We start from the raw sequence: 22,825 nt of genomic DNA, 5'->3' as shown, positions 1-22,825 counted from the left end.
TAACATACTTTGTATAAATATGTGAAAATGCACCCAGGTTCAAAACGGCGAGATTATAAATATCTACAGATATTTACAAAAACACTGTAAAAACAGAAGACACAATTTTAAGCATTTTAAAACAGATTACATAATATATTCTATGTTTCCATCCTAACAATAAACTACATAGACTGGCTCAACGTTTGTATTACTTAAATATTTGTTAAAAAACTCAGTTCTCTTAAGTACATTGAGTTTATTCTATATTTAACTGCTGCAGGATGATGAGGTGATATTAACTCACCTTGTCCTCTGGTAATAGGTATGACATCTTTTGTAGATGGAGAACTACAGTAGATTCTGCCGTCTTCAATGCGGCTTTCAGATTCAGTGAAATCTTCAAAGGAACAATTCACACCAGCCAGGAGATCAGGAACATTCCAGGCTTGCAAAACCAGCTGACAGAATGACATACAGAGAAAAAAAATAATCAGTGATCTATTTGTTGTTGTTGTTTTAAAAAAGGGGGTCTACAATAAAACCTTCATACTTCACCATCCTAAAAAAATATACTGACATAGTTAACAAGACTATATGGAATTTAAAGTAAAATGACCCACCGGGACTTCTGACATGGTGACTGATATATTCTTAGGCTGAACGGTAAGTTGAACACACTGGTGCAGATCTGAGGCAAAACGCCGATGTTCATCGGCTCGATCACAACGCTCCTTCCGAGAACAGCTGTGAAACAGCAAAAAACAGTATCTATTAGACTGTGGTAATCTTTAGCTACAACTAACAATGTTCTCATTATGTTGCTACATTGATGACTAACGGCATGCAAAGACCTATTTTATTTTCATTTGCTAGTTCATTTTAGTTTTATTTAAATTCTAATCCACCTTTCATAACTGCTTTGTCAGTTACAATTGAAATGGAATAAAAGTTGCTTAAATAAAGGAGAAAGCCCTTAATGCTATTCCTACATTACACAAATAATAAAAGAAACCATAAATATTATCAATTGAAAACATGCTTCACAATAAGTACTGAAACTTTTCATTCAAATAGTCACTGAAATATTTCTTTGGTAATTCAAGTTATTTTTGTATATTATATTTTGCTCTTGAACCCACATCCATATTTGTAAGTAAACTAGTGCCTAGGTCACGATGGCATGCAATGATGGATTTTATGCATTATTTTACTAACATTAAAATTAATCTTAATGAGAAAGGAGTAAATGAAACATTTTACAAACAGTGTTATATTTTCTCAGAGGAAGCCTTAATGATAGTACAAAAGTCTATTCTTAGAAGGTTATTAAAATTTATGTTTTACCGCAATAAAATGTGAATTGTGAGAACAAGTCTTATTCTTCTGTTTTGGTTTGCTTGCTTAATTAAATTTCATTTTTTCCCAACCTAGATGTTATTACTCCTTAAAGTTTAAATCACTATCTTTATGATGGGATTTTAATTTCATCTGCAATTGTGTATGGATTATTAATGATGTAACACAATAATCTAACAAATACTTACTGTGCTGAACAGCTTCTTAATATTCAGTGTTTGTACAAATGCTTGCAAGAGTGCAGTGAGTTTCACATGCTTTTGCACTTGATCTTTACAAAACCACTACATGATAAGTCATAGAATAGGAAATAGTTTCAATGTGTATTTCATCCAATATGATAATGATGGAAGAAATCCTTTAGAACTATATTAGCTTATCAGACCTTTATTTTTTTAAAAAAGAAGGAAAGATAATTCATTCCACTTTCAAACCTATTGGTTATCTAAAAGCTAAGAGAACATTTCTAAAGTTACAAAATGTCTTGTAATTTGAACTAGTTGGTCTGGATATTATAAACAACAAGCTCCTTCATCTTTGTAACAGCTTTTCAAACATGCAAAGATGGATACCATGATACCCTGAATTATGTCTTCTCAGAATAAGGATATGCAATGCTGACTTCCAGTTAGGTGTCGCGGTGTAACGGACACAGGAAGACGGGGCTCCATCTTCCATGTTCGATTTTGCCCTGCTGGGGACCCTAAAAAGGGTTGAAAGTCACCCCAGAGAGGCAATGAGGGAGGGAACCCTCATCGACTGCAGAGGGGCGGCAGCCCTTCTGCTGGATCCGAGGAAGCCCTCCAAACTGGCAGGGGAAAGACTAGCTACATTCGTGTGGACAGTCAGAAGCTGCTGACAACTGAAGATAAGGACTAACTAGCAATTTTTGAGCAATGTGGATGGAACTGGGTGAGACTTTATCCTCTTTTTATGACCTTAATACAACTCTCCTGGGGAAAAAATGCTCAAAGCAAAGAATCCTCTCCAAGGAGAGAGAGAGAGGGGGGAAGGTTTTGCCCCGTTCCCTCAGGAAAAGAAAAGCAGCAAATTAATTGCTTTGGGGAAAAATAGAGAAAACTACAAGATCAATTTGGAATTAATACAGATATATAGCTTTGAAATTTGGGACTACAAGTACCTTTGAGACTTTTTTTAGAGAAGTTAGTTGAAAATCTGTAAAATAGGCTTGGATTTGGAAAGCTGGAAGATGGTGTCAACGACATCTAGTGGCGAATCACAAAAGTACAATTTATTATGCTTAAAGGAAACTTGGCTTGAAGCCTGGACTTAGATCTTTGTTGTTCCTGGAAACCTTCACTTTTTCAGACTGCAGCTGGGAAAAGGGAAAAAAAAACCTCTTGGGCTGCCTATCTGTGTTGGGGACCCTATTGGACTATAAAGACTACATACAAAAACAAAATGGGTTTTCATACCTAGCCTCAAATGTAAAAAACCATCTTTAACACTTGTCTCCGAAGCTCCCAGCTTGATATACCAACAAAAAATATGTTAATGAATCTCAGAAATAAATTCTTTCTATGCTGAAATCAATCCAAGATTGATTTCAGGATGAGACTAAAAATAATGCCAATGAGATAAAAGAACAATTTTCTAACCTAAAGTTACAAATCCAGACAATGACTACAAAGAGGGAACTAGTAACCCAGAAAACAATAGGAAAATTAGAAGAAACGGATCCAAAGATGGAGGACCTAAAGGAAGGAATTAACAGATAGATATAGACAAATGAAAAATTAGAAGATGCAGTGATAACACCAGAAATGGAAAAGATATCTCAACACATTTGAGGATAAGGAAGAAGAGCTGATCGAACGGATGATAAAGCTGTTAGGAGAAATGCTGAATATTGACAAACAAGAAATGAAAAGAAAAACTGAAGGAGAAGAATGTTTAATGAATATAAATGGGTTGAGCGTTCTTCCAAAAATATTTCAATCAAATTGTCTTCCTCATTCCAAACAATATATACAAAAGCAGAGGAAAAATTACTTGAGGATTCAAATGTACTGACTTGGAAAGTTATTTGGCAAAGGAAGAAAGCTAGAGCAAGACTGAAGAAAATACAGGGTTATGACCTATTAGATGGGATATTATGCTATTAAACAAATGTTTAATATGGTTAAGAAAATAGATAACTGTTAGAAGTATTATAATCAGAAGGATAGGATTTGTAACTAGAATATTATACTTTGTTATGAGATGGGAAATATGAAAATTCTAAAAGGGTTTAAATATGAGAAGCTTTTGGTTACCCAAATATAATATATTGAGAAAATTGATAGAGATATTTTGAACATTGATGGAGAATTAAAATTTTAATATTGATTGAACAGGATATTGATTGAACAAATGGATTTTAAGTGCAAATGCAATTGAGATATGTTCTGGCTAGAAAAGATATTATAAACTGACACTATCGATATTATGTATAATACCAGAAAAATGTGATGAAGATTTTGTATTTGTAATTGTATTTGTATTAACAGTAACAAGAATTGTATTTTCCCAGTGTGGAAAACTGCATACCACTGGAAGAAGATAGGATCAAGAAAGCACTGGATAGTGTAGTATTGGAACTAGACTGAGAAAGTTAATATGTACCACTGAATTATCAATGGATCCAGACAAGATGTTGTTTATTAAGTACTCATGATTGTAAAATTAGAAAATTAAATATGTATTAAAAAGAATAAGCATATGCAATGCTTACAATCTTTCAACATATTCATCATAATCCTCCAGACATATCTTAGATCATTAACATTCTCCTTAAAATATGACAGCCAAAACTGCTTTCTTCGCTACACAAGTGAAAGAAGTCAACAATAAGAGTAACTTACTAGTTAAGTTCTTACCTAGTAGGTAAGAATAAGAAAGAGTAACATTGAGACTCTGTCCTGTTCTGTGACTTATCATATAGTAGTTTTGTAAAGATCAGCAAGTTCATGGCAGAATCAAAATTCAAGCTGGGAATTTTGTGATTCAGTTCTCACTATCTGTATGACACTGATGATGCAACTTTATACCTGGGCATTTTTAGATCCTTTTTAAAATTTCTGTAGGGCTCATCCTTTAATATCCTACCCTAATCAATTCTATGCTCTTCCCATCTCATGTATTGTGGCTTTAATGGAGCTGGAGTCCTGCTTCAATTTCCTTTGAGCCTAACAGTTCATCACACTCATTTATGCTCTCGATTAAGCAACTCCAAGCAATTCAAATAAGCAGCTGCAAATATTCCATCTATTTCATCAAAGGCAGCCACTCCGCTGCCCCCATAGCACTGTTCTATCCAGGTATTCTGCCTCCATTAATAAGTTTAAATGGGTTTCTTCAACTTCTCCTCCCTGCATTTGTGATAACATTATTTCATTATAGAACGCATTTAATTAAACAGAGGGCAATACAGTATAAGCAGATACACATGCACCTTTCAAGGTCTTAGTAATCTCAATGATTTATCTCCCTAGCAAGTGCCAGCATGACACTGCACAATGGAGTTTCTGAGCCACTACAACATTCCACCTATATCCTTGGGATGCTTCAGGGAAAGAGATGTCTTTGAATTTTAATTAAAATGCTCCACATGGCTAAACAGTCAGGACTCTGTAACTTCTAACAACTTTCCCCCCTCAAGCCCAAAGAAAATCACCCTTTTAATGTCTTTCAATTATTGTTTTGCCCCTACTCTCTTATGCTTTCATTAGTAACCCTATATGAGAGGCCCAATTCCTGAGTTAAAGACATTGAATTGTAAGGTAGTTTTGATCAGTAGCAGCAGAGGCACATGATCTTCAAAAAAATCAGATTAATGAGTCTAAAAAATTATGCCTTCTTCATACTATTCCTCTGCAGCTAAAACAGGGCTAGAGCTGATTCCCAAGAATATTCCCTGTTGCCAAATGTTCCTGGATTGGCATCTCAGCACTGACCCGGTTCAAGCCACTTTCAATTGAAGAATCTTAACTTTTCCAGTATGGCAAACAAGAAGCATTGTGGTGCCTGCATTTGATGCATCAACCAATATAACTGGAAACATTTGATAGCTACAAGCATTGACATTTCATGCTGAGCAATCAAATTGCATTCATAAAGTCGTTAGGAAAATTTCTTTAAACTATAGACGAAATAAAATATTTTCAAGCAGAAAGAACTAAATGTGCTACATTAATGCCATTACTCCCACCACCCTCCCATTTCCCATTACTACAAGTAATTCAATGTCTAAACTCATTATATATGCATAGGGATGTACGTGTGTGTGTGTATGTATCACTGTTAAGTTGCTGCACATCCTCGCTAAATAAATAAACCATGGACAACTGGTCTCAGGACAGCAAACTATTTTGGGGAAATGCATAGTCTGTGTCAATCTATGCTGGAATGAGGGTGACTCCTGCTGTGTTTCAAGATAGTAAGTATAAAATTTAGTCCTTACTACCCACACATCAGAAGCTGCCAATGCAGTAGACAACTGGCAACTCAGAGCTGGCTGCCATCAATCAGCTTTATAGCATAAAGCATTTACCACAGAGGCAAGAGGAGACTAAGTATACATACCAGACATTGAGGTTTACTTCTCTCAGCTTGAAATAAACAGGTGAAGCCTACCAGCAATTCTTTGCTCTATTCCCCACTGTGCTGGTTTCCACATTCATGCAAATCAGAAGGATAAGGGGTTCCTGACAACTACAATGGGCAGAATTTTTAACCCCTGTGAAAATTTGCTGCGGTGTCCTACCATAGGAGAATCAAGGTTGAATATACATGACAGGCCTATTCACTCAAGCAAAACAAGTAATTTTCCAAACATTACAAAATCAAATGATAACGGCATCCTTATCCTTATCTTAGTTATAGCACTTTTATGAGTATGCACAGCATTTCAATATTATTATTGCAATCTTATAATAACTCCATAAACTCAGTATTATATAAACACGAAGAGAGCAGTGCTGCACTAAAAAATAGCATTTTTCCCGAGTTCCATTAGACAGCAAAACTCCACAGCTTCCTGCTTTTTATTTTTTATAGACGTTAACCAAGTGCCACCAAAAGCCCATAAACAGATCTAGAAATGAATTCCTTCTCTGGCTGTTTCTTCATCACTTCATGTTCAATAGTCTCTTGTTTTTGAGTAATTAGATCTCATAGCAGCATTGTGACTACTCCAAACTCACCTCTTATCAAGGCCTCCTGTCATTTTTCAGCTCTATGTCTTCTACCATTTTGCCTTTCTTTGATGGGTCCTTCTTACCTTAGCACACATTATTTTAACTAATTGTTTTCTGATTTAACTTAACTTTAACTAATACGGTCATCTTTTGCTACTTTCTCTTATTTATACTCTTCAAAGGGTTCTGCCTCATGTATTTCATACTGACATACGCTCAATAGTAGGAACTATAATAGTAAGGTGTTACAGAATGTAATATTAATACATTTTTAGTTTTATTGGTGAAAATGAACAATTACAATTATATTAGTGATAATACAGTAAAAATGCAAATCATAGTGATTAAAATAAGGTAAACAAAAGAAAAACTGTTTATCAATATAACATGAGCAAAAAACTATTTCAGTCTCTAAACTTAACATTATATGAGGATGCTTTGTGCTCTCTGAGCTTAGTTGTTTTCTTGCAGGTGTTTCATTACCCAACTAGGTAACATCATCAGTGTTAGGACTGTGCTAACACTGATGATATTATCTAGCTGAGTAATGAAACTTCCACAAGAAAACAACCAAGCTCAGAGAGCATGAAGGACCCCTCAACTCAACCCTGAGCTCCCATATTCCTTTTTGTACATGACCCTGTTACTAAATAAAAGATTAATGGTACTACTGTAACAGATTTATAAGCATTCAAAATGTCAAAAGTAAGCTTCAACAGTGGAACAGAGTTTTTATATATAAATAAAGGAGTATGGAGAATAACAGTCAGGAGACACCATCAAATCAAACCAAACCAAGCCAAGCCAAATCAAACCAAGAGACAATTCAGCATACTTACATGTTATGTAGGACACACCAACCACAGTGAGGATCTCTAGAACCCAGGCACAGTGCACATGTTGCATACTGCTCACAGCTTTCCACTGGCACACGAGTCACCTGGGGGACAAAAGGGCTAGTGTTAAATAAAATCTTACTTCAGAGACTTTCAAGCTGCAGTTCTTATTCATATGTAAAATTCCCAGTGCTTCCTCTTTTTCCCCATTTACCATCAGACAACTGAAAATAATTCACTCAGTTTCAGCAGCTTATTCATTGGTTATTGAGGAAGAAAAAAGTGAAAAATTCAGAAGCAGGGTCTAAAAAAAAAAAAAAGAAGAAGTGCACTCACTCTGGCATGGTACCAGCACTATGGAATGAGATTCCCCCTGACTTCCATGTAGCTCCCATCCTGAAGGCATTCTGCAAAGCCTGGGTCACGCTGGCTGAGGAATTCTGGGAGTTGAAGTTCCACAAGTCATAAAAGGGCCAAGTTTGAAGACCCCTGTCCTATACCTTGAGTTAGGGTGGATGGTGTCCTGTTGGATTTGTTTAGGGGCGTGGGTGCTGTTACCTGGACTTGCCATCAGTTATTGTTCTTTTTTATAATTTGATATAATGCATTTTCCAGGTTTTTTTGTTATTGCCAGTGCATAAATTATATAAATTTAATTTAATATAATTTAAAAGGGGTCTTGGCTGAAACAGAGATGCACTTCTTGGCAACTCAAGACAATTATTTCCCAACACCAACTCTCTCTGTTTAATACTATTGTATGTTACAACATTATGGTGTTAGTACTAAGGGGAAGGAATTATGGTTACCAACCATCTTTTAAACATTCAATTCTCCTTTGATATAGGTAATTGGGAAGGGGTGTTATGACAACCAGCTGTTGAAAAGAATACTTCATTGCTTCTGCCAGAAGAAAACACCACTGCCTTTGTGAAACAGATGGCAGCACTGAAAAAAGGTGAGGCAGAGGACTCTTTGTCTACCACCCCAATTGTTCTCCATGGACTACACAACATGATTTCAATGCAATCATTAAGGGGGGGGAAGCAATTCAGTTAGCATTGAAAGTATTCTAGAATTCATAATTATGTTATCATTCCTTCAGCTTGTTCTACTAGTTCAAGGGAAGCATACTTTTTTTTTTTTTACTGAAATCTCCACTTGACCTTTAAATAATGTGGTATGGGTTTACACTCCAGAAAGTATGCAGGACCTTGATAAGGTAGTTATTTTGCTGTAGACAATTACAGCAAATATGATTACCCCCTGTGAAATTCTCCCCATCACATCTAAACATTTTACTTTAGTGGTTATTGGAAGGGGGGGAGGCACTTTTTAATCTGCATGTGGTCGTTTTGGCCTAATATTGCACCTGCCTCAAATACATAATCCTTCACAACACTTAGAAAACACTATAGTTTTCCCCAACTCATCATCTTCTACATATATTATGTATTAGGGCTCCCATCATCACCTGCCAGCATAATTGCGTTATGATCATTCTGCATATCAGCTAGGCTGCTAGGGCCCTAGCATGGGGGGAAGTTCAGCCCACTATTTTTAGTGCTATAAAACCTGAAATGGTGCTGAAATGAAATAGCTAAATTTCAATAAAATAATATACATGCATTCTCCAACTGAAATAGTTCATGCTGAAATCACCTAAGGACTGATTCAGGAATTATAAGAAAAGGATCTGTCTGAACATTACAACTGAATTTTAGACATGAAAATTTGACATCTCTTTCTGAAGAGATAAGATAGTAGGTAGGAATGTCAACAAAGGTACAGAAAACCTCATACAAATTAAGTAGTTTTATATAGGGAGGAGGGAAAAAGAACAAAATGCAAATTTACTTTGCTCATGAATTAAAATAATTTTAATCACATTTAAAGGCAAATACCTTCAGTGGGCCTAAAAGGGTCAATGAAATACAGGTCAAACACCAAGGTTCTTTCTAAGTCCAAGGTCAATGGTTGGAGACACCCTGCTACTTCTTTGAGGTTGCTGATCACAGCAGAGGGAAAAGGAAGCAAGTTTTTTGTGCTTTCAATTTTCTCAATATTCCACTGAGTCATTCCTGAGTCTAGAAAATTAAATTCTGGGTCTGTTAGATCAGTTTCCAACTCAGAAGAGCCTACGCCTGAACATTAGCTAAGAAGAACTGATGTTTCTAAAAGAGAAGAAAGGAAATATCATGAGGATGGGAATGGCTGAAAGGAACATAGAATCCACACCATAGACTAGAGTGGTGTGAAACAGAAGTCTAACAGCTGCTGAATGCACACCTGTGCCAGTATGAATGTTTTCCCAACATATATCTCTTGAAAGTATAACAACTGTATCTTCTCAACCTTTCCCAAAGTATGTGGCAATCAACTTTACTCCATTTTAAATTTCAATGTTGTGTGTGTGTGTGTATCACATCATGTCTGTGAGATAATAACCAAGCCAAGGGTATTCAATGAATATCAGAAAAAATATAGTCACACTAAACCATTAACTTTTATAAATCATAGCAGCTTCCTGGCCCAATACACCAAAATCAAACAAGCCAAATTATTTTTCATACTCAGCTTCAACTTCACTATCATGTTTCTTCAATTTAGAAATCTGTTTTTCATAGTTCCTGGCCATATGGACTGAGCCTCATCTATGTAGAAATTAGACAGACATTGAGTGAATGTATACAGCTAAAAAATGGAGTCTCTCACTTCATTGTTCTATAATATTTGTGTTCATTCTCTCCTTTCATGAAAACAGAGCTACTGACTGCCACCAATTTCCACTAGAATATCTAAAATAGTTTCATTATGGATGAAAGATCGATAAGGATGAAAGACTCAAAATATGTACATGTTTCTCAGTTACGATGTATTTATTTTGTTTCTAATGTAGATCTCTCCAGAAGACAGCTAGAAATATATATTTATCTGTTCCATGCATTTAATATTTTTGAGAAATTATTTCAACAATTTTCTGGGAGCCAATGTTTTCAACAATTTTCTGGGAGCCAATGTTTGTCTTATTTACCCAAAAGTTTATCAGTTACTCTTCATTATTAAAACAGAAAAGGAAGCAGACAGCAATGCCAGCATCCCTCTTTAGATCCACTCCTGGTCACAATATTATCAGCAAGACTTGTATGTTACTCTTTTTATAGACAACCAGAATGTGAAATACAATCTAACTCCTGGGCAATTGGCTAATCAGAAAAGCCTGGTGTCAACTCTACAATGAACCTGGCTGAAGCCATCTTGCTCATTCTAGGTTGCCACATGAATGGGAGGGGGTGCAGAGGATTTTGCTAGACTAAACAATTAAGTGTCCCATGGGAACCAAGGTCATTCTATCGGTTATGTTAGAGGGTTGGGCGTTTTGTTAGAAAGCCCACCAACTTATTCTATTGGGGAACGTGGATGATTGCATAGTACTGGGGTGGGAAGTTTAACTTTGTAATAGTGTAACTCTTTAGGGCAGTGGTTCTCAACCTTCCTAATGCCGCGACCCTTTAATACAGTTCCTCATGTTGTGGTGACCCCCAACCATAAAATTATTTTCGTTGCTACTTCATAACTGTAATTTTGCTACTGTTATGAACAGTAATGTAAATATCTGATATGCAGGGTGTATTTTCATTGTTACGAATTGAACATAATTAAAGTATAGTGATTAATCACAAAAACAATATAGCAATGCTCGCTGGAGAAGCTTACTCTTCCTTGCTCAAAAATGTTGGAGGGAGGGAAGGGGAAGGAAGGAAGGAAGATTGAAGGGGAAAGGAAGGAGATGGAGAAGGAAGGAGATTGAAGGGGAAAGGAAGGAAAGAAGGAGAAAGAGATTGAAGTGGAAGGGATGGAGATGGAAGGAAGGAAGATTGAAGGGGAAAGGAAAAAGATGGAGAAGGAAGGAGATTGAAGGGGAAGGAAGGAAGGAAGGAAGGAAGGAAGGAAGGAAGGAAGGAAGGAAGGAAGGAAGGAAGGAAGGAAGGAAGGAAGGAGAGAGAGATTGAAGGGGAAGGAATGGAGATNAAGGAAGGAAGGAAGGAAGGAGAGAGAGATTGAAGGGGAAGGGATGGAGATGGAGATGGAAGGAAGGAAGATTGAAGGGGAAAGAAAGGAGATGGAGAAGGAAGGAGATTGAAGGGGGAAGGAAGGAAGGAAGGAAGGAAGGAAGGAAGGAAGGAGAGAGAGATTGAAGGGAAAGGGATGGAGATGGAGATGGAAGGAAGGAAGGAAGATTGAAAGGGAAAGGAAGGAGATGGAGAAGGAAGGAGATTGAGGGGGAAAGGAAGGAAGGAAAGAAGGAAGCAAGCAAGGAAGGAATGAAGCAAGCAAGCAAGGAGAGATTGAAGGGGAAGGGAAGGAGATGGATGGATGGAAGGAAGGAAGGAAGGAAGGATGGATCTTTGGAGAGTCATGTTTTTCCAGATGGTGATGAACTGCAACTCCCAGCATTCCCACTCTTCCACAGTGCTTTTTAGGGCTGCTGGGGATGGTAGTCCAGTAAGGTCTGGAGACACACACAGATGCCCTCCGACGGCGAGGGAGGCGGGCCGAGTGGCGCGGGGGAGGCTCCGGCGTGGCGCGGAGGGCGGCTGGGGGCGGAGCATGGCCGGGCAACCAGGAGACGTGGGGACCGGCTCGGCGCCGCAGCTCAGTTCAGCCAGCAGCAGAAGCAGCAGCGCATTGCTAGAGCAGGGCGGGAAGAGAGGGGGTGGTGGTGGCAAATCATGAAAGCAGCGTCCACACATTCAGGGTGCAAACGCCTTGGACGGTTTGGCTCCCCCACCCCTTTATTTACTGATCTGCCACAAGCTCGTGCAAACAAGCCCCGAGGAGTTCTGAACGAGCGGTCGTTTAAAAAAAAAAGCTTTCAGCAACATGGCAGAAAGGGGAATTCGCTCACGGCTCTTTTTCCCCCCTTTCTCGGCGACTGGGAAGGCAGCAGCCAGAGACGCCGCTTGACAAAGGGAGGCGGAGAGAGAGGCGAGGGGGAAAACCTCACTCAACTTTCGCCCTTATCAGACCCGGTTCCCTTCTGGTCGACCCCCACCCACCCACCCACCCCCTTCACCTCCCGCTACAGATCGACGCTACCCCTCGGGAGTATTTCGCCAGGCTTTTTTTTTTACCTTGGCCCTGCGCTTCTCCCAGACGGAAGCCAGGCAAGAGGACCTGAAAGACACCGAGCAGGAGGTTCATAGCCGTGGCGACGCGGCAGTAGCTGCTCTGCGATGGGTAGCACAGCCCCGCCATGCTGCTGAGGCGGCTGCTTTCCTGTCTGCCCGAGCTGGCTGGCGAAAATAACCTTGAGCAGAAATTCTCACTAGTGTCTTGGTTCCTAAGACCATCGGAAATATGTGTTTTTTGATGGTCTTAGGCGACCCCTGTGAAAGCGTCGTTCGACCCCCAAAGGGTCGCGACCCACAGGTTGAGAACCGCTGCTTTATGGGGACTTTCAGACTTGGTTTCACTTTTGATCGTGGTGATATTTTGTATCCAATAAACATGTTCTTTGAGGAAGCCTCTAGCCTTGGAGTCCTGATTTATTTGGCTCTATTGGAACCATGACACCAAGTTCAGAAAGCAACTAATCTTGCTTTTTTATTTTAAAAAAAGAGCATGATTAACCACTTTAGAAATTATTCTCCCAAACTTAAAACATTTATATAGGTAATCCTTCAGATCAGAAGAGGGAACACTATTGTGCATTTCATCTGTGAATAAAAGAGGTGACTCTGAGTCACAGTATGGAAACGCAGAGTCTAGCACAATGGGAGCACTGAAGCCTATAAACATTTGTAGAAGCATATATAGCATATACAATTTCAAGGCCTCTAGAATCTGACTATACATAACACACCAGTAAAGTCTTTGTACTGCCCTTTAGCTTTAGGGAGCTGTAACAAAACCTATATTGACTTCCAAGACAAATAAATGTGCTATTTTAATCTTCTACCTTTGGGATCCCCAACCCAACCAGCGGGTGTCGGGTTGCCTATCGTAATCTGCAAAGGAATTGCAGGACTGCCTTAACGCAAAGCACCATTCTTTATTTCCACAAAGGCAGTCCAGGCTTTCATAGAAAATAAACAGTTGAATGTTCTTTCCATAAATGTGCCAACTTGACCAAAAAAGAAAAAGAGAGACAAAGGTAAATGGAACTAGGGGTTAAAATCACAGAATCAAAGTTAGAAAGAAACTTAGTCTCATCTGCAGCATTCACTAAAATATCTCTGATAGATGACCATCCAGCTTGTCCGTGGGGGCACAGCCTTAGACCTTATTACAGGGGGAAGTTTTACCAAGTCACCTATTGGCTACCCACTCTAAACTCAAATGATTAGTTGATTTTGATTGATATGTAATATTTGATAGAGCATTGAAGGGGGTTTTTTTTAATGAAGGAGAATTCACCATTTCAACCTATTCAATTCTCTGACAACTTATACATTCAGAAAGTTGCTACTGATGTTTAACCTTGAATCTATTCCCTTGAATTTTTGGCACACTGATTCTACTTAAGCTACATGTACTAACAGAAAATAAGTTTATTCCCTCTTCACCTATTTGAAGACTATCATATTTTCCTTCAATCAGCTTTTCTGTGAACTAAATATATTCAGATGCTTTAATTGTTCCCTGTAAGGCTTGATTTCCAGACTCTTCACTATCTCAATGGGCCTCTGCTGAACTTGCTGTATCTATCACTATTCTTTTTGAACTGAGGAGTCCATTGCTGTCAGAACGGTTCACTTCCCATAGTCTGATCTTATATTCCTGTTAATGAACCTCAATAGCATTTGCCTTTTTAGCAGCTGCATCACACAGCTGGCTGTTTAACTTGTGGGTTGATGAAATAGACAAATCTTGTCCCATATAATACAGCCAAGTCACCCAATCATAGATTATTGGCTTAATTTTTCCCACCCAGGTGTATAACTTTACATTTCTCTCTGTAAATTTCCATCCTATTTGCTTCAACCCACTGCTCAAGCCTGTCTAGAATTTTAAAAAAACAAATATTTTTAACTAAAACATCTACCCTTATCTACCCTTCCCAATTGTGTCATTTTTTGGAATATCCTAGAGATCCATAGAGAATACCAGTTTGTCTTCTGATAAATTGTTATTTTGTGATGGACTATAGATGCAATGAGAATTAGTTTGGTGAAATGGTTAAGGCAGGCGGATACAAACTAGGAGACCGAGCCAGCCCAGCCAGCCAGGTGATCTCAGGTCAGCCCTTGGAAGAAGGCACTGACATTCATAGATGTCAGATGTCAGCAAAAAGGAAAATAAGTGAGGCGCAGTATCTTCCTACTGTCAATCAGCAGAAAACAACTCACACCATGTTTTCAAGCAGCCAAATTAGGTTCATCAAACTCCAGGTAAGCCATTGCACCAAGCTAGTATACTGCTCAGGTCGAAACACCACAATTGTGCAGGCCTCTCCTCAGGTACTTCTGCAATTTTTGTTTTACTAAATGTTCTATCCAGGCCAAGAAGATGAATAATGAGGAAAAAGCCTCTGGTAATGGAAAAAATTATATTAGTTACCCCAAAATGCTTGTTTTAAATCAAGCGTTTTCCTTTCCAGAAGAGTCATCAAACAGAGAATGTATGTTTGAAATTTATCTTAGGTTCAAAAGCAAAGACTTCTGAAAATCCCAAATTAGTTATGCAATTTAAGTGAATCAAATGAAAAGAAAGTAACTAACAATCACTACCCATAACAAAACTTATATGGCTTTCAGAAGTTGCAAAGACTGATCCATGAGTGGTCATATCAAAGAGCTCTTGGATATATTTTCGGTTCTGTATGCAACAGTAAATGCTGCAGGATACCTCAGGCATGCTTTCCAGGCTTAGTTTTCCATGCTATGATCTCTGTATCAACATACATAACTCCGTTACAAACTGCATCAGCTGAAAACTTTAGTTTCCCTAGTCAGTACATAGCATTTCCCCATATCACAAATGCCTTGATCTTTTTTTAGAAAAAGGCTCAACTGAACAGATTGTAAAACATATTTTGTATCACCACTGTAAGGAAGAAGAAGAAGAAAATAAGTTTTTGTATGTTATAGTTTCCAAAATTCCAAGCATAAAAGTTGTCTGTTTTTTTTAATACATAAGACTGTAGAGTTGCTTATTAAAAGTCAGTTAAAGGCACCAGACTAGAAACTCCAAGACCACGAGTTCTAATTTTGCCATAGACACAAAGCCGGTTTGGTGGCTTTGAGCCAGTCACTTTCTCTCAGCCCTAACAAGAAGGCAATGGCTAAGCACACACTTCTGAAAAGCTTGCCTAGAGAGCTGCTGGGCTTGTTTGTGTGGTTGCCAGAAGTCAATGTGGACTCGAAATCATACATACACAAAAATTTGCTTCTTAGCAGGGTGTCTTTTGCTATTGATGCTGAAAGATTCAGTTCCTAGCTTCCAATTCTCAAACTCTTATTATCACCAACAACACAGGCTAAGCCTCATTTTAAAAACCACAGGAGCGTCTTGCACTAACTTGTCTTTGCCCCAGACACAAACTATAACCCTCATTCTTTTTAATCTGCCAGGAAGAGTCACCCTTAAGGGGTTACACGTTCTTTATTAATTGCTCCTCCAGATTTGATTAAAATCCCCTCATTCCTCAGGCCCTTTGAGCTCTGTTACAACTGCTCGTTTAATTACTTTCCACCAACATCCTGATAACAGCATGCTGTGGATGGATGCTATTTTTATTACACAAATGTGAGAGAAAGGGACCTGTACAAGCAGAATGATTCTTGAGTCAGTGTCATCACAGCGACTTGAACAAATGTCAAAGGCCTCCTCTTTTGTATCCAAGGAGATGTGGACCTTAGTTGTAAAATGAACCTCATGTGATATTCAATAGTTTCAGTGCCAAAAGAATCTACATAGATGTCCGTGTTCAAAAGAATCCCCCAAATCCACCCATTACAAATGAAGATAATACAAAACTTTTTCCCATATGGTTTGTCCATGTTCTGTGAGGGATTTCTTTCACTTGCCTCCTCCCTTCTACCTCATAGAAAATAAATTAGGTATGGATCTCTGATTTAATATTTAGCCTTCTTCTATGGAAAAATGGCCTCTCTTCCAGGACAGAGCATGGGCCTCTGAGATATAAAAATAACTACAACTGATCAATTAGTATGGAAAAGAGCACTGCTTTTGGAATTCTTCTTAAAAACAGATGTACTCTAGATTATGACTGGAAGGAGGAGGGGAATTAAAATGGAGAAGTCAGCAACTTTTAGCTTGGTTTTTTTTTAATTTGGAAATTATGTATAGCTAAGCATAGTACATGACCTATTTTTTTCCCTCATAACAATCCTTGAAGTTGTTGTGTGGGAAAGCAACTGAGCCAAAGTTACAAATGAGTTTCTGGACATGAGAGAGGACTAGAACCTTATCTGCCGTCTCCCTGCCCAACACTTTAATGAACACTTTAAACCAATGTTTCCCAATCTTCACAACTTTAAGATACCTGGACTTTAACTCCCAGAATGCCCCAGTCAGTCATGGTGGCTGCAGAATTCTGGGAACTGCAGTCCACATATCTTAAAGTTGCCAACATTGGGAAACACTGGGTTAACTATTAACACGTTGGCTCTATAACACATTCCAAGTCTCTAACAATGGCTTCTCCCATAGGGATCTTTTCAGGATTATTTTCCTCTGTCTCCAGGCTAACCCAGTTTTTTTAAATAAAAAAAAATTCAAGGGCTTTTACATAATTTCTTTCCAAAGTCCTATTGAGAACTCTTGGTTGGCAGAATTCCTTCTGCTGGCTTGGATTATGGAATCAAGAAAAGCCCTTGGTAGTTCTGCTTCTTTGACTGATGCTGCTTCTCTCTTCTCTTTCTACAATTACTTACTGAAACTGAAGTACAAATTGCATTTCTATCAAGAAGTCTGCTTAAATTGGCCTCCATGTAACCACCCCTGCTGTTGACACATGTAAAACACAGTCCTAGCTCTGACTTGTGTGCAGATGTTCCACTACAAGTATCAGCACCATGGAGTGACCAGCTCTGCCCTTTAGAGCATTATTCAGAATCCAGTTCAGATCTCTGTATGAAAATGACACTACATCATTTGCCCTCATAAAGAAGGATGTCAGCCTTTCCCTCAACAACTTAGCTCTCTTAAAATGTACCTGCCCCCCCCCACAAGTCCTAGAGGCATGGGACAGGGATGTGTGATCCTACTAGCTTCAGAGTCCCATCTTCTGTTTTAAGGTGATTCTACCTTAGAAAATTCCCAGCTCTAGCCACCTCTAAACTGAAGCCCAAATTGTTAAAGCACACACCCCAACAGAAGCCTACATGTAAGCAGTCCAAAGTTTACCCAATTCTATTAGAATAGGTAAGAAAATGTTGGAAATTACTACTTCTAGACATCACTCCTAAATTGTAGATGAATCTGTCAAATATCTCTGCTTGCAATAGCCTCAAGCTACGCTATCTAACTCCTTTCACAGATTGCTTCAAATGCTGCATACAGTGGAGACAATTTAGCCTCATCATATTAAAGCAGAATCTTATTTTCACCCATAGTCAAGTAAGTGAGAACTACTGATATAATCCAGAGGCTTTGGATGGCATTTGTTTAGATCTGGAAACACATTTTGAATGTCTAGAAATCTGTCTTTCGCCAAAGAAAACAGGGATACCATGGGAAGTTAGATCTCTGTGTGCTCAGGAATCTGGGATTTTTCCAAGGCCTGCTTGACCGTTTAATTACCAAGAGGACATGCAATCTTTTGAAGCAGGCCATTTTCTTTCATAGCAGGTGTGCCACTTCAGCCTCAAGCATTGGAACAAAGAAGCTGTTTTGAAAGAGGTATTTAGCAGCTAAGCATGCAAGTTTTGAAAGGGTTACATAGGCAGGCGTTCTAAGTGGGACTGGGATATGAGTAACTGCTGATAAGCATTGATGAAGGAGGAAAGGATTCTACACTACAGAAAATATCTGATTTTATCAGCTCAGAATTCAAAAGAAAGAATGACTGCAATGTAAGATAAGATTTTTGCTGTATTTTCTTCCTGTATTTCTCCAGTCTAAAGAGCAGCAGTGTATTGTATATCTGTTTCTGAGCAGAGCTTATCCTTCATTTCAAATATAATTGTATTTATGTATTGATAAAATTTATGCCTCACCCTTTCACAACAAAACAAAGTCTAGGTCCCTGTTAGCTAAGGAGACTGAGACAACTTTCCTGGCTTGTTTGGGGCTACTAGTCCATGATCTTCCAGACTGCTCTACTTCTGCAGTGTTTTAGACAGAGAAAACCAACCTACAGATGGATATATAGGTAGTCCTTGACATAGAAACATTCATTTAGTGCCAATTTGAAGTTACAATGGCATTGAAAAAAGTGACTTATGGCCATTTTTCACACTTGCAACATCCCCATAGTCACAGAATCAAAATTCAGGCACTTGACAACTGACTCATATTTATGCATTGGCCCAGAGTCATGTGATCACCTTTTGTGACCTCCTTACAAGCAAACTCAATGGGGAAGCCAGATTTACTTAACAACCATGCCACTAACTTAACAACTATTGTAAGAAAGGTGGTAAAATGGAGCAAAACTCAACAACTGTCTTGCTTAGCAACAGAAATGTTGGGCTCACTTGTGGTAAGCAGAGGACTACCTGTATTCCTTACCTTTCCATTGTGATTGCATTTTACAATCCGTTAACTGCCTTTTCTATGCAGGGCCCACGAAAATGTGACTAACAAAATAAAGAATTTGCCAAATGCTGGTGACAAGCAGAAAAATAAAATCATATGGGCAAGAGTTGACCAAACATTTCAAACTGCCATTTTACATGAAAGAAGGGCCGAGTTTTTTGCCTTCATCTGTTTTAAAACAAAATCTCTGAAGGAATGGCATTGTAAGCTGTTAAGAGTTTGTAGTGCCTTTATTTTACATGCCTGAACCATATGTTTTTATACCAATTTTTTCTTCCATTTAAATTGTTTGCATTTGAACAGATGAACTTGATCAGATAGTTGTGGTGCTTTTATACAAATGCTTTTGTATATCTTTTCCTGAAGAAGACAGTCATAGGCATATCACTGATGTTGCAGTAAACTCCAGGCTAGTCATCTGTAATGTAGTGCAATATGTGCAGGCAGCACCTAAAAGTATCCAAAAGTTTCAACTAGGAAGATAATTCTGAATTAAAGAAGATATTCCAAAGAAACAAACAAATAAAAAGTCCCCTGCAATCCCCAGCTACCCCTGTCTGACAACCTAGGCTTGGCAACTCTCACTTAAAACTTCCTTAGAATTTTTTTTTCTGTAACAAATACATTTGGCACACATGTACATACGCATGTGCATGCCTATGGATGTGTGTGGGCATGCACACATGCACGCTATTCAGAGTTCCCACTCTAAAAAGGGCAGGACTAAGACTAAAAAACGTTTTAATATTTAATAGTTTATTGATTAAAATGAATTGATTGTAAAGGAAAGCACCTCAGTGTAAAGTTAATTGCTCTCCAATCTACATAGAGACACAATAATCCTCTCTCACTCTCTTATGCACACATAAATAGAGATACCGTTTCCCTTTCTTTCAGGAGAAAAAATGGAATGAGAAATCTGCTTATGATGTCTCATGTGCTTTTCATCCAGGTTTTGTTCCCCACAAAGGTACAGTGGATGCAGATGAAGTGCAGGGAAGGTGCACACCAAGTAGTCTGTATCATTATAAACCTGACAGCATGGCAGATAATGCAGTGCAACAAACTTTGCCCATGACCAACATTTTGTACTTCCTTCATGTAGACCAGGGGTAGGGAACCTTGCCTCTTTTATGACTTGTGGACTTCAACTTGGCTCTTTTATGATTTGTGGACTTCAACTCCCAGAATTCCTGAGACAGCATGGCTGGTTTAGGAATTCTGGGTATTGAAGTTCACAAGTCATAAAAGCGGCAAGGTTCCCTACCCGATGTAGACCTTCCGATATGAAAAAGCAGGGCTTTTTTTCTCATAGAACGCCCAGAACGGAGTTCCGGCACCCTACCTTGTAGGGTAGGCAAGGCGGGTTGTATGACGTGTGTGAGTTCCGGCACCTTTTTTTTTTTTTTAAGAAAAAAAGCACTGTGAAAAAGAGTTTATGTACTCGCCTACCTTTTATATTCTGATCCTTTTTTAAAACAAAAAAATGCTCCTCTTGACTACATATGCAACTTTATTTGGATAGTAGAAAATAGTATTAATTGAATTATTTATTTGTAACATATATATGAATTAATATATATGTGACATGATAAAATCAATTATAAATAATTGATTCTGGAGTACTGGGACTAATCAAGATGAGGAATAGCAGTGATTCAAAGAGTGGATTAGGAACAGCCCTCTTTTGTTGGTCATTGCAATTTCTAGAAATTTATATTTTATTATACCTTTCACAGCAGACATTTACAATGGTGCTTGTCTCATAAAAGTGATCATTAGCTTTAAATGTTATTAACTCCACACTTTTATTTATATTTTTAAGGCAGGGTAAGGGAAGAAAAAATTGCAGAAGAACCTACAATTAAAAACTGGATGCTAGCAAATAAATTTCAAATCACCTTTAAATGGCCTTTAATCTAGGACTACTGCCTAGCAAAATATTGAATATTGAAACACTTAGCCACAATACTACCTATGTGCCAAAGGTGCTTTTCAAAAGGCAACTGGACTTTATTGGTTTCCTCCCTTGAAAACAGTTCACTTCTCATCCAATAAGTTTCTTCAGCTTCTTGGTTGCCTTTAGAAAAGCACCTTTGTGTCAACCATGACCTGGATGATTGAGACTCTCCATAGAAAAACCACCTCTGGCATTCCTTACCTATATAAACATCTTGCTGGAATAGTGCAGAAGACATTTCTGTAATACCTATAGCAAAGGCAATCTGTCAAATAGTGTTTTCCCCCCCAAAAGAGCTCTAGTAAGTTTAGAACAGATGCTAAATGTACTGTATCTACATTTGCTTTCTAATAAGCAATGCCACTTTGAAAACTGTCCAGAGTCACCTTGGTGATGTGGGTGGCATATAACTTATTAAATGAATAAACAGGTTTACCTTTCCTTCCCATTTCAACTAAATACTTTTTCATTCCCTGAGCAAACAACTGAACATTCAATTAGAGATAAATATGATGGGGAAAACCCTGACTCCTCTTACTGCCAAATTACATGTGATGGCAACAGTTCCATTCATTGAAATCCAGGTCTTCCCTTTTGCTATATACAGTAAAGTAAATTTGGACATTTGATATTTTGAACCAAGGAAATAGCAAGGATCAAAAGCACTTCTGCTGCTGTAACCTCATTGTCCATCCTTTACTCCTTAGTCAATCTCTAATTCTGGAAAAAAAACTCAGGTAGATGAAAGTTTCTGATGAGGTAAAACAGGAATTATAACAAGGGTTTTAACATCCCTTATTTTGTACAATCCATTTATCTAACAAACTCCCACACATCTCCATTCACATATTTTAAAAAACAGATCAGGAGTGAGCAAATGTTTGAGGGTCAGTGGCTGCCCTTAACAAACTTGGGATGCTTTGGGCTAACAGTGGACAGGATTTTCTCTATTGGTAGAAGTAATAATGTCGGCATCTTTATTAGTATTAGCATTATCTGTGAATATCTATTTGGTCGCCCTTAAAGCATATATTAATTAATATAGAATTGCCTGTTGAGCAGACAGCCTTATAAATGAAATAAACAAAAAAAAAATATTCTGCTGCCTATGGCGGCTACATATTATATAAAGTCCAAACATGCTATAAATTTTGGTTTATAAATCACAATAGCTATGTTCATACATTCACAGTAGGACAAAACAAAATTATTTGGCAGAATAGGTGAACCAACCCAATAGTGATGGAATTACTACCTGGACTGAGAAATATTTGAACTGCAAGAAGACATCAGTCAGGCATTCCATTTTTAAAGGATATTGTTACTAAAAAAAGGATTAAGGGGTTAAACTGGTGGTACAAATGTTTTCACAAGCAATAGATTTTGTGTGTTAGGCGACAATATTAATAGACGTTTGTACTGTAGTAACATATGGAGAAAAAAATGATGACGCACCTGAATTTCTTAGGAAATTATATTGAATAAATAAAAATACACAATCATGTTCATTCTTGAACATAAAGTCATTTTATGTCCCACCCTCTGGAATGAGCTGCCCCCAGAGATCGGGTGATCCCTGATCTCCCTTCCTTCCGCCGCGCCCTCAAGACATGGCTATTCCAACAAGCGGGACTGGCCTAGGGTAATTTTTAAGAGGGGTTTGTAGAGGGGTTTTTAATTATATTTTAAATTAGACAAGTTAAATATTTCATTTTAATTAATTTTAAATTTTGTGATGTTATTGGTGTTTTTAATTGATTGTCAGC

The 22,825-nt window shown here is 38.0% G+C and overlaps 1 protein-coding gene across 1 annotated transcript in view; it reads right to left on the bottom strand.

Annotated features, from left to right (window-relative positions):
- LOC107293600 (plexin-A1-like) overlaps window positions 1-22,825 on the bottom strand; it is a 164,093-nt gene that overhangs the window by 1,278 nt on the left and 139,990 nt on the right. Inside the window, exons 4-6 of the mRNA XM_015822755.1 lie at window positions 7,376-7,476; window positions 603-726; window positions 287-440 (exon numbers count right to left, since the gene is read on the bottom strand). Coding sequence (XP_015678241.1) covers window positions 287-440; window positions 603-726; window positions 7,376-7,476 — 379 coding nt within the window. The remainder of the gene's footprint in view (window positions 1-286; window positions 441-602; window positions 727-7,375; window positions 7,477-22,825) is intronic.

This window comes from Protobothrops mucrosquamatus, unplaced genomic scaffold (genome assembly GCF_001527695.2).
Source record: "Protobothrops mucrosquamatus isolate PMUCROS unplaced genomic scaffold, P.Mucros_1.0 scaffold1668, whole genome shotgun sequence".
NCBI lineage: Eukaryota > Metazoa > Chordata > Lepidosauria > Squamata > Viperidae > Protobothrops > Protobothrops mucrosquamatus.
This window is presented reverse-complemented; position numbering and strand designations above follow the sequence as displayed.